The 15,687-nt window shown below is 43.1% G+C and overlaps 1 protein-coding gene across 4 annotated transcripts in view; it reads left to right on the top strand.

Annotated features, from left to right (window-relative positions):
* Nucleotides 1-10,022, top strand: part of CASP2 (caspase 2) — a 31,929-nt gene extending 21,907 nt beyond the window's left edge. For all 4 annotated transcript variants that reach the window (XM_045002465.1, XM_045002467.1, XM_045002466.1 and 1 more), the window contains exons 9-11: nucleotides 6,593-6,742; nucleotides 6,928-7,037; nucleotides 8,351-10,022. In XM_045002465.1, coding sequence (XP_044858400.1) covers nucleotides 6,593-6,742; nucleotides 6,928-7,037; nucleotides 8,351-8,485 — 395 coding nt within the window. In that variant the 3' untranslated portion in view covers nucleotides 8,486-10,022. The remainder of the gene's footprint in view (nucleotides 1-6,592; nucleotides 6,743-6,927; nucleotides 7,038-8,350) is intronic.
* Nucleotides 10,023-15,687: the final 5,665 nt, after the last annotated feature.

The following is a 15,687-nucleotide window of genomic DNA, read 5'->3' as shown; positions in this document are numbered from 1 at the left end:
AGCTTGGCTGCCACAGGACCAAGCTTCTGCCTCCTGCCCCCGCAGTGCAGAGCGACGGGGCTGAGTGGGGCTAGGGGTCAGGCCTGCCGCAGGCAGCTGCATGCTGCTCAATCGGCTCGTGTGCTGTGTTTGGCACGCGTGCCGTAGGTTGCTGACCCCTGCTGTAGAGCATCTGTCATATAAGCTGTCTTTCTGTTGGTGGCAGTGAAGTCTGAAGATGACTGTTGAAGTCTCTACACCTCTTCATTGTTGCTTGTAACTTCCTTACAAATTTTCCTTTTGGGCTGAAAGTTCATATCTGGAGGTGGGAGTGTTTAAGCAAAATTAAGTCCACCATTTGAGTTTGATGAATTCAGTTCAGACTTGGAAAATCTCCCAAATCTCTGAAATAATTTTTAACTGGACCTCAGTACGAATGTTTGGGCAAGAAGGTGTTCAGATTTTTTTTTTTAAAGTGTCATTAAAGTCTTGAAGTTATGCTGTAGTACATGTAGAAACTACATACAGCAAGATTTGTGTGATTTATAACATTTTCCTGTGTTTTGCCAGCAGATGCTCTCTTGTACAGAAGTGAAAATGCATCTGAGTTACCTGCAAGTGTATTCCTTTTAACCCTTTTTAAATTCTTTCTGATGTAAAGAAGTTCTGAAATGTTCTTTTGTTTTAAAGCATCTCCTCCAGCCCCTCCCCTCCTCCACTTATTTTTCCATTAGAAATATCTACTCACATCTACCCTGTTCTTGCAGGAGGTCTTCGGTCTTTATAGATGACTAGAGAGTACTTAGGGTGAGACTGAAACCTGAGCAATTGAGAAGACAGCTTTTTTTTTCCTGTCAATTTAAAATTCTTAATTTTTCTGTTTTTTTGTTAACATCTGCTTAATGTAAATGCCTGACTAATAATTGGGAGAAAACAAGCTAGGGGAATGGGTAACATAATGGCAAATGAAATCCAGTGTTGATGCATGCTAACTAATGTACATTAGAGGGAAAAATTTAAACTACTTACATGCCTTATAGGGTTCTAAATTAACTGTGTCAATTCAGGAAAGGGATCTAGGCAGCATTAGACCTTTTGCGCACTGCTCAATTTCTTTTTCATACATTTTATCCAGGAATTTGCATGTGGCATCTGCTCTGTTGGGTGGACTGTATCCTGGTCTTAGTGACTGAACCATGTTAATGAAGTGTGGGTTCTCAATTATACGGAAAGGAGAGTTTGTTGTATAAACAAACCGGGCAATTTTCATCAATTACCTCTTTTTGTAATCTGCTGGTTCTTATCACAAACTTATCTATGGTTGTTTCTGGATGATGGAGATTTTTTTTTCCTTTTTGCTATAGGTGATATACAGTACATACATAATGGGACTAAAACACTATAATTGGCAGATAACTCTGAAACTATAGAAAATTATGGTGATCTTGAAGGTGGATAGTCTTCAGAATCCTGTATGTTGAGGATGGATTTTCCTAAACAAAATAAGTCAATGCAGTTATTTAATTATTATTACCATACTGCTCATTTAGTATTACTCATTGCATTCACTGACACTCAGCACTACTTTAAAGGTGAAATTGTAAAAGGAAGATCTGCCTAATTCAGCTACTTACTTTTTATCACAACTGCATCTAAAATGATAGTACCGTAGTGTAACAACTATTTTTTTGTTCCTTTCATCCTCTTCAACGCAGCTTCCTTCTGAGAAGCAATACTTCTCATGATGTTTCATTTGGGCACCCAGGCCTTGCATTTATTTGTTGCACTGTTTGCATTTTGCACGCATGCCTGTCTTACCCACAGGTAGAGGAACTTCATTAAAATATTCCCAAACTGGCTCTCTTTTAGGGCCTGCTGCCATTCTAGGTTTTCCCTTCTAGTGAGAGAATGGCATGGTAGATCTCAAATCAATGATGACTACACTCAGAAAGACCTCAGACTTCTGGAATATGCTGCTCAAACAGTTTCACTTTTGTTTCTACTGTGTGTCCCTCCCTTCTCACATTTATCTCCAGACTTGTTCTCCTTGTCCAGATCTATTCCGCCCCCAACAATCTTCTATCCATTGAACTTTTTGAAACTTTGCACTTTTAGAGAGAGGTAAGGGATTGACTCTGTACACAAATTTGCAGAGGGATAGTAGGGTTGAGGGCTGTTATTTCTCTCCTCTAGATATTTATTTTAAAACATTTTTACTGTTAACAAGCATGTTATCTCTGGAGACACAAATCCACAGTTTGAGAACTGCAAAACTAAGCATCTATGATGGTATCTTCTAGACTGAGCACTGAGTCCTAGTGGGTAGATAGAAAGATTGACCTAAATAATCTATACAGAAGCCCCTGGAACTTCATAAGATGAACTATTGGAACTCCTTTACAAACCTTTTCTTAAACATTACATGACTATATTGTCTCAGACTACAGAATTAGAATTTATAATCCTTATTCTATGATGAGATATCTTTGAACTATAATGTATCTTAATTAAAACTATCTTTAGATAGGATTTTTTTTGTAAAATGCTTTTTGAGGAAAAAACCTATTTAAATAAAAATCTGATTTTTGATTTAAAAAATAAAATAAAAAAATCATTGATTTTTATCCACCCTGAATGAGATGTAGAATGATACAAAGAATATTATAATACCTGTATATAAATCACTGATGTGCCCTCATATGGATAATGTCTGTGTTCAGCATTGGTCATTCCATCTCCAAACAGATATTGCACCATTAGAGTGGTTCAGAAAAGAGAGGAGACTGACTAAGGGCCTGGAAAATCTCTTGTATGAAGAGACTGAAAAGATTGGGATTGCTTCCTTAAAAATGAGACTTTGGGGGCACATGATAAAAGTCTGCAGTGACTGGCCTGCAAAAGGTAGAGCGAGTAATTCTGTTCTCCTGTCTCCTAACAAAAGGACAAAGGGAAAGTCAATTACATTAAATGTTGTGAAATTTCACACAATAAAGCAATACTTTTTTGGACTGTGGAACTCTGTTACTGGCAATCATTGTGCCCAAGATCCAAAAGGAGACTGGATATCATAGAACTGGAAGGGACCTCAAGAGGTCATCTAATCCAGTCCCCTGCACTCAAGGCAGGACTAAGTATTATCTAGACCATTCCTGACAGGTGTTTGTCCAACCTGCTCTTAAAAATCCCCAATGATGGAGATTCCACAACCTACCTAGGCAATTTATTCCAGTGCTTAGCCACTCTGACAGTTAGAAAGTTTTTCCTAATGTCCAACCTAAACCGTCCTTGCTGCAATTTAAGCCCATTGCTTCTTGTCCTATCCTCAGATGTTAACGAGAGAAATTTTTCTCCCTCCTCCTTGTAATAACCTTTTATGTACTTGGAAACTGTTCTCATGTCCCCTCTGTCTTCTCTTCTCCAGACTAAACAAACCCAATTTTTTCAAGCTTCCCTCACAGGTCATGTTTTCTAGACCTTACATTGTTTTTGTTGCTCTTCTCTGGACTTTCTCTAATGTGTCCACATATTTCCTGAAATGTGGTGCCCAGAACTGGACACTCTACTCCAGTTGAGGCCTAATCAGCACAGCGTAGAGTGGAAGAATTACTTCTCATATCTTGCTTACAATACTCCTGCTAATACATCCCAGAATGATGTGGTTTTTTTTGTTTTTTGTTTTTTTTTTTGCAACAGCATTACACTGACTCATATTTAGCTTGTGATCCACTGTGACCCCCAGATCCCTTTCTGCAGTACTCCTTCCTAGGCAGTCATTTCCCATTTTGTATGTGTACAACTGATTGTTCCTTCCTAAGTTGGGTACTTTGCTTTTGTCCTTATTGAATTTCATCCTATTTACTTCAGACCATTTCTCCAGTTTGTCCAGATCATTTTGAATTTTAATCCTATCCTCCAAAGCACTTGCAACCCCTCCCGGCTTGGTATCATCCGCAAACTTTATAAGTGTACTGTCTATGCCTTTATCTAAATCACTGATATTGATCCAGAACCAGTCCCTGTGGGATCCCACTCGTTATACCTTTCCAGCATGACTGTGAACCACTGATAACTACTCCCTGGGAATGATTTTCCAACCAGTTATGCACCCACCTTATGGTAAGCTCCATCTAGGTTGTATTTCCCTAGTTTGTTTATGAGAAGGTCATGCGAGACAATATCAAAAGCCTTACTAAAGTCAAGATATACCACATCTACTGTTCCTTCCCCCCCCCCCTGCAACCACACACACACACACACACACACACTCCCCCAAGGCTTGTTACCCTGTCAGGTTGGTTTGACACTATTTTGTTCTTGACAAATCCATGTTAACTGTTATCACCTTATTATCTTCTAGGTGTTTGCAAGTTGATGGCTTAATTATTTGCTCCATTATCTTTCTGGCTACAGAAGTTAAGCTGACTAATCTGTAATTCCCTGGGTTGTCCTTATTTCCCTTTTTAATAGATGGGCACTATATTTGCCTTCTTACAGCCTTTTGGAATGTCTCCTGTCTTCTATGACTTTTCAAAGATAGTTGCTCATGGCTCAGATATCTCCTCAGTCAGCTCCTTGAGTATTCTAGGTTGTATTTCATCAGGCCCTGGTGATTTCAAGACATCTAACTTGTCTAAGTAGTTTTTGACTTGTTCTTTTCCTATTTTAGATTCTGATCCTACCTCATTTTCACTGGCATTCACTATATTAGATGTCCAATTGCCACCAACCTTCTTGGTGAAAACCGAAACAAAGAAGTCATTAAGCACCTCTGCCATTTTCACGTTTTCTGTTATTGTTTTCCCCCCTTAATTGAGTAATGGGCCTATCCTGTCCTTGTTCTTCCTCTTGCTTCTAATGTATTTGTAGAATGTTGTCTTGTTTCCTTTTATGTCCCTAGCCTGTTTGATCTCATTTTGTGCCTTGGCTTTTCTAATTTTGTCCCTACGTACTTGAGTTATTTGTTTGTATTCATCCTTTGTAATTTGATCAAGTTTCCACTTTTTGTAGGACTCTTTTGAGTTTTAGATCATTGAAGATCTCCTAGTTAAGCCAGGATGGTCTCTTGCCATACTTCCTATCTTTCCTACGCAGTGGGATAGTTTGCTCTTGTGCCCTTAATAATGTCTCTTTGAAAAAATGCCAACTGTCTTCAATTGTCTTTCCCCTTAGACCTGCTTCCCATGGGATTTTACCTACCAGCTCCCTGAGTTTGCTAAAGTCTGCCTTCTTGAAATCCATTGTCTTTATTGTGCTGTTGTCCCTCCTACCGTTCTTTAGAATCATGAACTCTACCATTTCATGATTATCCATAAAAATGTTCAGAGTTCTCAGCTAATGCTAACAAATTCTGGAAGGGATGTTAAGCATACTTAAGTTAGTTAAAGACCTGCATGAGACCTACTGTAGGGGGGGACTTTATCTCCCATCAGCCTGCTGTGATGTTCTTACACTTTCCTTTGAAGTAGCTGCAGTTGGCTACTGTCAGAGACAGGACACTGTACTAAATGGACCTTGAGTTTGATTCAGTATGGCAATCTCTGTTCCCATGCTCCTTCAGGTCTTTTCATTTAAGGATTGAGAGAGCTTGCAGTTCAGATCTGAGTCTTCCAAAGAGCACTTAGCAAAAAGCACTGAAGATACCAGGCTTTATATCCTTGAAATGTCTAAGGTAGAAAACGTGCAGGAGGGGAAAAAATGTTAAAAAGAAAACCAAAATCCCTTCAGTCTTCATATGTTATAAAGAACTAAAAAAGAACCACTATTTTTTTCTTTGCTGGTCCCCTTTAGATGTGTAGGGGGTAGAGGGGAATGCAGACTCAGGTCATCCCTGGTCTGGTCAGACTGAGTCAGTTCATTGCAGCGAGCTGTACGCTAGCATTTTTTTGGTATCCCCAGCTATTCGTGCAGTATCAAGGCTCTAATTTTTAAATAGTGTTTCTTGTCTTCATGGCTGTATAGAGAATCTGTCCAAAAGTGCAACCAGTGCAGGGATTCCTGATTTCATCTACAGATAGAGAAAACTAATAGTTTTAAATGAGTTCTGTTGGAACTGTTGACATTGTGAACTGCTATTTTAGCTGAAACATCCTATCCTGGGATTGAGGGGAAGATTTGGGATTTTAGTTGGGATTTGGAGTTGTGTCCAAGGTTTAAAGATAATGCTGCCACTTCCCAACACACCCAAATTCTCAGTGATTATAAAGCTATGCTACTGTAATATATAGACACTGAATAATAGATAGTGATACTGCAGTAGTGATACTGAATTAACTACAATAGTAGTGTGGGCTTAGTCAGCACTATATTAACAGAGTTACTATTGCTTCCAGTAATCACAGAAGACCAAATGTAGAAGGAAAGAGGAGTTTAAATGTTAAAAAGAGATTTTTCTGTTGAAATTTGAGAAGACACAGATACAGAAATGCAGGCGCTGTAGAGAAGTGTTTTTGTGCTAACAGCTGTGGCATTGGGTCCTGGACAAAGGAAGCCAGGATTATACAAGCAGATAATGCTCAGTGACTGGGGGAATATGAGAAGACTGCACAACAGGTTTGGGAGTAACTTGTTTCCCTGTTTTTTCTCTCTCTCCCCCTCCCCCCACCCCACTCCTTAGATGAGACAGACCGGGGAGTGGATCAGAGGGATGGGAAAGAGCGCTCTGATTCTCCAGGCTGCGAGGAGAGTGATGCCAACAAAGAGGAGAATCCCAGGCTGCGTTTGCCCACACGTTCTGACATGATCTGTGGCTATGCCTCTCTGAAAGGTATCCGGGAGGGTCCCATAGAGGTGTCTGTCTTCCACTCTGTGAGGGTGTTAAAGGTGGTAGCCCTCCTCTGAGCTTCAGCAGTTCCCCTGTGTGTGTCCCCTAGAGACTTCCTTCTCTGGATCTCCCTGTGTTTGTCCCTCTCTATTTTCACCATGGGCTGATGCACTTTTTAATGTTTTCAGGCACAGCTGCCATGCGAAATACCAAGCGTGGATCCTGGTATATTGAGGCTCTCACTTCTGTGTTTGCCGAGGATTCTCAAAACATGCATGTGGCTGACATGTTGGTGAAGGTAAGCTGAGACGCCTCTATCCTACATTTGCCTGGTTCTTGCAGTGTCTTATGCTTCAAGTTCTTAGGCTTGAGCTGCACATAGAGGAGTGCTCCTGCCCCACACTCTACAGCAGAAGTTCTCAAACTATGGGGCATGCACCCCTCGGAGGGGTGCAGAATGTGTTCTGAGGGGATGTGAAAAGCTTTAGGAGAGCAGTGGCTGCTGGCCAGGCACCCAGCTCTGAAGACAGCGCCATTGCCAGCAGCAGCGGAGGGTGGCAATGTGTGGCCAGCAGCTGCCGTTCTCCACTCTGCCTTCAGAGCTGGGTAATGGTACAGGTCTGTCGCATCTTACGCGCATTTAACATACGCGATTTAAACTTTACGCGGTCAGCAAAAACAAAAAAGAGAAAAATAACAATTTTAATACTGTTGATCTTTGATTATCAGCAGGTAAATATGCCCAGTGGTCTGTGATGCGATGTTAGATGGGTTGGGATCTGAGTTACTACAGAGAATTCTTTCCTGGGTGCTGGCTGGTGAGTCCTGCCCACATGCTCAGGGTTTAACTGATCGCCATATTTGGGGTCGGGAAGGAATTTTCCTCCAGGGCAGATTGGCAGAGGCCCTGGAGGTTTTTTGCCTTCCTCTGCAGCATGGGGCACGGGTCACTTGCTGGAGGATTCTCTGCAGCTTGAGGTCTTCAAACCACAATTTGAGGACTTCAATAACTCAGACATAGGTTAGGGGTTTGTTACAGGAGTGGGTGGGTGAGATTCTGTGGCCTGCATTGTGCAGGAGGTCAGACTAGATGATCATAATGGTCCCTTCTGACCTTAAGTCTATGAGTCTATAACTGTAGTGCGCGCGATTTCGCCCGCCATTCAACTCAACGTAATTTTGACTATACACGGTTTTCGCTTTACGCGTTAACCGCGGAACGGAACCCCCGCGTAAGATGAGACTTGCCTGTATATATTGTGTGGTGGCGGCATGAGGGCATAAACAACTACAAACACACACAAGGGGGGCTGCAATTAAATAAGTTGGAGGAAAAACCGCTCTATGGTACCTCTGCTGTGAATGGCCATGGCAGAGCCCCCTACATCCATTGCTCCTGCACCATTATCTATAGAGCCTTCTGCTAGGAGATACTGAGGCAGTTCGCTAGAACTAATTCTCTGTGGTGCCTCTACCTGGGAGAGCCTTGGATTGGATTAACTGGTTGATCTGTTTGTTGCAGCTTGTATCACTTATACCCCAGGAATGAAGTTTTCCTTAGCTCTGTTTCCTTTGTTTCTCAAACCACCTCCTGTTTGTTTCATCTTTCAGGTGAATAGACTCATCAAGCAGCGAGAAGGCTATGCCCCTGGCACAGAGTTCCACCGATGTAAGGAGATGTCAGAGTACTGTAGCACACTCTGCCAAGACCTTTACCTATTCCCTGGCTATGTTCCTAGGAACTAACACTGCTGTTCTTGCTCTGATGGATGTTCTGACAAAGCTTTAATGAGGACAGCCATACTTTTACTGATATCAGTCTGGGCATCTGACAGCGCAGCCCACAACAGGAAGTGTCCCTTCAAGATTGGGTGCTCTTCCTGCTTGTGTGAATCTCGCTAATTCCTCTCTGTCTGGGAGAATCTTGCAACTGTTGGTGACCCCCAGCTCAGTTCAAGGTTTAAAATCTTAATGTTCCACTGGCTTGTCTCACTTTTAGCTGCTGGGCCAGGGGGGAATCAGGACAGTGATGGCAGCACCTTCTGAATGAAAGGAAACCTGTGGACATTGGTAGCCAGGAATGTGAAATCAGAATCAGCCTTTCCTTTTTAAATTTTGGAAAACTTGGATCTGTTTCTAAAGAAAATACGTTCTACATCGTTTTTATAAATTGCTGCTTAATTTTTTTATACCGTTTAACTTCTTATGACTTTTTAAAAAGTTGTCTGCCTGGTTTCCCAAGCAGCAGGGTCTACAGCTATGAAGGACAGGAAGGGATGACCCTCCCTGAAGTCAGGAGAGACCTTCCTCCCAGTAAAACAGAATCTCTCACCACTGAAAGTCCATGGTGAAGGTTTTCTCTTTATTTCCAGTATACACCCAAGTTTGACACACTCATCTACTTTGGTTTGGTGGGGTTTTTTTTGTTTGTTTTTTTGGTTTTTTTTAAGTCCTGATATTTGCATGTGTTTTCTGTAGCCATAGGAGACAGATTCAGATTAGCTGGAAAAGACATTGTTGAGATCTAGCTCTGAAAGCAAAGATATGTTTCTATTTTAGAAGTCTAATTCTGTCTTGGAAATATTTTGAATCTGGGAACTCCAAGCTTGTTTCCCTCATGAGTTCAAAATGTGAGTTAGTGCACAGTTTTTCTAACACCCACATCTAATTCCAATGGTGTTCTGACCATTCAGATACTTCAGCAGGCTTCTGATGAGTCTATAAACTGTCCCAGGCTTGTGGATTCCTTGTCTTTTGTTTAAGAAATGTATAAATCTTTTTCCTTGCAAAGAGCCTGTCACTTCGTTTCTTCATCATAGTGATTTTTCTTTCCTTTTAAAGTTTCTTTTAAAAGAAGGGGGGAGTTGCAGAATTCAGCTTCATTTTCCCCCCCATTAACTTTTGCTCCCCCAATTATGGGCAGCTAGAGATCTTTGCTTGTCCATTGTTCAGTGCCATCACACAGGGCCAGTCGGAGAGAAGAGATGGAGATTCCATCTGCTGGAATCTATCTATGCATTCTCTTTTCCAGTACAGTAACTCCTCACTTAAAGTCATCCTGGTTAACGCTGTTTCCTTGTTACATTGCTGATCAATTAGAGAACAGGCTTGTTTAAAGTTGCACAATGCTCCCTTATAACGTTTGGCAGTCGCCTGCTTTGTCCTCCGCTTGCAGAAAGAGCAGCCTGTTGCAGCTAGCTGGTGGAACCAGGGTGGACCAGCAGCCCCCCCTATCAGCTCTCCACTCCCCTAAGTTCCCTGTGTGGCAGCTGCTCAGCGGATTATCAATTGCTGGCAGTTCAGCTGTCTGTCCCCCCACTGCCATGTGCTACTCCTGCCCTCTGCCTTTGGAGCTGCTCACGGGAGCCTCCTGCTTGCTGTGTGTGTGGGAGAGGTGGGGGAGAAGAGGGGTGCTAATGTCAGGGTGTCCTCCCCCCCCCCGCTTACCCCATCTCCATAGAGCCAGGGGGGAGGGGGACATGACAGGGCTCAGGACAGAGGGAGCTTGCTAGCAGCAGCTGCTGTCTCAATTTGCTGATCTACTTAAAAAGGCAATGTACTTAGTGGGGTCAGCATACTTAAAGGGGCAATGTGCAACACACACCCACACACCGTGTGTGTCTCTGTCTGCCATGCTGTCTCCCTGCCCTCCATTTGTGCTGCCTTGTAGAGTGTGAGGCTACATTAACAACAATATGTTTAACCCTTGAGGGCTCAGCCGAGTGCTAGTTCATCATTCAGCACTATGGCATTCCCTGGGAAATATTCCACCCTCTGACTCCAGCACCTCAACCAAGCTTCACAATCATCATTGCTGTGTACAGTATTAAATTGTTGTTTAAAACTTAGTGTGTGTATATAATTTATTTACATTAATTCTTATGGGGAAATTGGCCTCACTTAACATCATTTTGCTTAAAGTCACATTTTTCAGAAACATAACTACACCATTAAGCGAGAAGTTACTGTACTGTAATTGTCTCCCACTTCAGTACCTGCCCTGGGGTGTGATCAGGGAGATAGAGGGCCATTCGCCACCCTCCCTTTGTTGTCCTCTTGTGTGTTTCATGGCAAGCAAATCCCAGGAGTGTTGGATTAAGGTCTGAATTTCTGAGCCTACTTTTTCCCTACTCCATGGCAGCGTGTTAGCAGTACTCTCATCTGGATTACTCTGTCTCTCCTTTTCCCAGGATCTTTCTTATTAAAAAACAAACAAACAACCTACAATAATTTTAAAATATTTCTGGAGGGAGGCCAGAAGGCTGGTAGTCTGCTTCCTCCTTGCTCTGCTTAGCAGATATGAAGGTCATATTCTTCCAGTTAAAAGGTGTGCTGCATGGATATACATCCTACACACAGTAGCTGAGGAGCAGAATACCAGTGGCCATGTCTGCCAGTTGGCACCTTACCTTGGAGCTCAAGAGAGCAACTCGGGGTATTTCCTCTCTGGATGAGAAGTCTTCCTCTGGGTGCTCCTTCCTCAGAAGTAATGCAGTGTTTCGTAATGGACGCATGTCAATGCGGCATCTCCTCTCTGTTTGGTGAAGGGAACTCCAGTAGAGTTGCACCAGGTCTCAATGTCACTGCCACTTTCATATATACTTTTTTTGTATGCCTGTATGTACTGCTTCTGGATGCCAAAATACAGAGTTCATGTTTGGATATATCTGTGTCTCACTTCCTGTCTGGAACACTGCACCCTCTGTTTTTTACCCCCATAATAGAACTGTGTGTATGGAGAGAATTATGAATGAGCTTTTGTTCAGCAGTGCCCAGGGACTCTGCTTGGGGGATTGTGTTCTTGTGCTATTGCCCAGGCATTCTGGTGTAGGGAGTGTGCCCAACTGAGGAACAGTGGGACTGCAGTATGATGCAGACTTCCTTACAGCAGTGATCAGCCTGAGTGTGGGTATGCCTGGTGGGGTGTGAATGGAATCAGGTCCTGGAAAATCTCTCACAAGGGTGAGGGTAGTATCCTTTGTTCAGAGCACCTGCCATTAAAGCTGTGAGTCTGTTTATAGGAATTAGCCACACCAAGGAAAGAATAAGGCAGAAGGTTTTTTAATCATCTCTTTCCCCGAGGCCACCCACTCCACTGAATTTCACAGAAATGGGCATCACAAAGGTTCCCCTGAATGACATCTCCCTGTCCCATACTTTGTGTTTTTGCAACCCATGTATGGGGGCAAAAGTGCAGTACCCATGGGAAGCCACACAGTGGCTGCAAAGATGCATACATAGAAGACTGAAGGGGATAAAACCCAGTCCCATTACCAGTGAAAGAATACAATCTTCTATAGAGAGTCATTTCTGTGACTGGTTTCAGAGTAGCAGCCGTGTTCGTCTGTATCCCATGAAAGCTTATGCTGAAATAAATTTGTTAGTCTCTAAGGTGCCACACGTACTCCATTTCTGTGACTAAGCCCCAAAGAGTTTATAAACCAACTGTAGATAAGTCAAGGAGCCATTTCCTCCCATCTCCCTCAAAAACACCCATCACTGTCTCCTCTGCTGTCTGTTCCCCTCATTGTACTTCCCTGCCTCATTGTCCAGAATTTGTGAAGAAATCTGTGAGTGAAGTACAATGGAAGAATTATTAAAATCCAGCAATGTAGAAGGTAACTGGAGAACTGTAGAAGATGCAGTAGTAAGCACCCAATGTTATATTTTCTGGCTGTTCCTGTTGCTTGCATTCTTCATTTTCAAAGTGCCTTAATAAGCAACTGTTAAGATTTGATTTTAAAAAACAAACAAAAAAACCCTAAAAGGATCACTTAAGGCTTTCAGGGAAAAGAAGAAACACAAAAAGTTAATGCTAGCCAAAGGGGTTCCTATAAATAAGCCTTTTACAAATCTATCAGTTGGATAGTTTCCGTCCATCTGTACATCTTCCATTGTCCATCTGTGCTGCTGCCAGTCCTTTAAAGCAACCTTGAGCTGCACTTTTCACAAACTACTGCTGGTGCCTGAATGCACATGGCTTTATGGTGACGCTGCACTGTCTACAGGGGTAGGGATAGCTCAGTGATTTGAGCATTGGCCTGCTTAAACCCAGGTGTGACGTTATTGATATAAACTGGGACTATATAGAACATGGTTTGCAACCAAGGTCCTGTAGTGGCACCAAATCTTGGGTAAAGGGGGTCATATAAGGTGTCTAAGACCAGGTTATGGGTTGCTGGTTATGATTATGCTGTCTGTATGTCTGTGTATCATTTTGTAATTGAAGTTATAAGTATTGGCTCTGTACTGTCTGTATTTTGTATTGTGCTCTGCTTCTGGGTGACACCACAGACAAGCTGGTGTTAGCCCTGCCTAGCCTGCTTGATGGCCCATTAAGGACCATCAGCTACACAATTGACCCATGGAGAGAAGGCAGACACGCCTTGTGACTCAGCAAAGTATGCAGGGACTGGCCCATGTGACTCCAGACTCCATTTTGCTGTAATTTTCCACAGTAAGGACAAAGAGGTTCTTACACCTGGAAAAGCCTATATAAGGCTAATGCCTCATCTCCATCTGGTCTTCAATCCTGCTTCATACCTCTGGAGGGACTTTGCTACAAGCTGAAGCTCTACACAAGGGACTGATGACCCATCCCAGTGGGGGATGTTCTCCAGAGACTTGATTTGAACCTGCAGTTTATGCCATCACTGCTAAAAGCCTGAACTAAGAACTTTGCCATTACTGTATGCCAATTCTAGCTCTCATCTCTACCTTTTCCCCTTTATGAATAAACCTTTAGATTTTAGATTCTAAAGGATTGGCAACAGCGTGATTTGTGGGTAAGATCTGATTTGTATATTGACCTGAGTCTGGGGCTTGATTCTTTTGGAATTGAGAGAACCTTTTTCTTTTATTGGGGTGTTGGTTTTCATAACCATTCATCCCCAGGACGAGTGGGACTGGTGGTGATCCTGGGAGACTGGAGTTTCTAAGGAAATTGCTTGTGTGACTTGTGGTTAGCCAGTGGGGTGAAACCAAAGTCCTTTTTGTCTGGCTGGTTTGGTTTGCCTTAGAGGTGGAAAAACCCCAGTCTAGGGCTGTGACTGCCCTGTTTAAGCAATTGGTCCTGAATTGGCACTCTCAGTTGGGTCCCGCCAGAACCGCCTCGTCACACCAGGCTTGTGAGTTCAATCCTTGAGGGGGCCATTTGGGGATTTAGTTGGGGATTGGTCCTGCTTTGAGCAGGGGGTTGGACTAGATGACCTCCTGAGGTCCCTTCCAACCCTTAATATTCTATGATTATCATCTGCTCAGGGGTCAAAGTATATATTGCATGCTTACTCTCCACTGCAGCACAACAGGTAATGAATGGGATAATGTGGGGCACTGTTAAGGAAAATATTTACCATTTGTCTTCTGTTTATCCCAGAAACTCTGATCTTAATTTGGAAAATGAATTAAATTCAGCTTGGAAAGCAACATTTGCATGGGTTGAAATCTGGCAGAAGAACAAAGACATGTTGCACTGGGAAAGTACCTAGGGGTGGGTCTCATCTGTTCTTATTTATGATCTTTGGTAATAATCTGGAAGAGAAGACAAGCAGTATGTTAATGATGCTCACAGATGAGGCTAAAGTGGAAGGAATTACAATCAGCACTGAGGTCATGGAAATAATCAAAGCAACCTATAGAGATTAGAAAAATAGGATAAAAATGTTTTAATTTGGGAAAAATTCAGTCCAGGCAAAAATACAATTATTTAACAGTAGGGAGAAACCTGGGAAGCACTAAGCCTGTGGAGCATTCAATGTGGTAGAGAACAGCAACTTGATTAGACATCTTCAAAATGGGATATGGTAGGACATAAAGGCCACTGTGGTTTGGGGCCATACATGAAGAGCAGGGAGCTGGAGTTTTTCAAAAGATAGCAGTGGTGCGATCAGACCTAGAGCATGCATTCCATTCTGGGCACCTACTTACCAAAGTTAATTGTTAAAACAAGCTTCTACCAACAAAGCAGTGATTAACCAAGTAACCTGAACACCCTAAAAAAGTAGGTGTGTTTATACAGGACAGCGTATATTTAAAATGTTTAAACCAGAAATAAGGTAAGTATAGTTATAACAAAGTTTAAATTAACTTATTTTGAACAATTCCAACTGGAAGTTTTCATATTGAAAAGAGAGTCTGTCTTATGGATTAAACAGTCTTAGTTAGCAAGAATGAAGTTTTCTAGTCATGATAGCATGCTAGGAGTTTTGTTTTCCAGCTCCTTCTCTTGCAAGTCTATCAGCTGCTTCATTTCCTGTAAAGCCGGCATGACCAGGAACATGCATCCACTGAATTTCCATTCCCTCTGAAAGCTTATCAAGTCTTTCAAAGTCTTCTTTATTTATTACATCTTTTCCTGTGCTTGTTCTCCGGGTTTTCAGAACCACAAAAGTGACTGGGGAGGTGGAGGATGTGACTATTCATTATTATTTCTGTGCACCCAAAACTGGGAGGTGCCTCAACAAAACAAGGGATCAGAGGAGCCTGCAATCTAAATTTGACATGAAACAAGCACGCAGGGGCGGCTCTAAGAATTTGGCCGCCCCAAGCAGGGCAGCACACTGCAGGGGGCGCACTGCCGGGCGCCGGTCCCGCGGCTCCGGGGGACCTCTTGCAGGCGTGCCTGCGGAGGGCGCGCTGATCCCGCGGCTCCGGTGCAACATCCGCAGGCATGCCTGCGGGAGGTCCACCTGAGCCGCAGGACCAACGGACCCTCCGCAGTCATGCCTGCAGGAGGTCCACTGTCCCGCGGCTCCGGTGGACCTCCCGCAGGCATGACTGCAGAAGGTCCGCCGGAGCTGCCTACCGCCCTGCTGGCAAAATGCCGCCCCACGCACGCGCTTAGCGCGCTGGGGTCTAGAGCCGGCCCTGCAAGCACGGCTCCCGCAAGCCTCCCAACAGACAAATGGCAGAGAGGAAGGCACGTGGGTGACAATAGTAAGGTTGCCTAG

This window comes from Mauremys mutica, chromosome 1 (assembly GCF_020497125.1).
Source record: "Mauremys mutica isolate MM-2020 ecotype Southern chromosome 1, ASM2049712v1, whole genome shotgun sequence".
In the NCBI taxonomy this organism is placed as follows: Eukaryota; Metazoa; Chordata; order Testudines; family Geoemydidae; genus Mauremys; species Mauremys mutica.
Note: the sequence above shows the minus strand (reverse complement) of the source record. Positions and strands in the feature narration are given on the sequence as shown.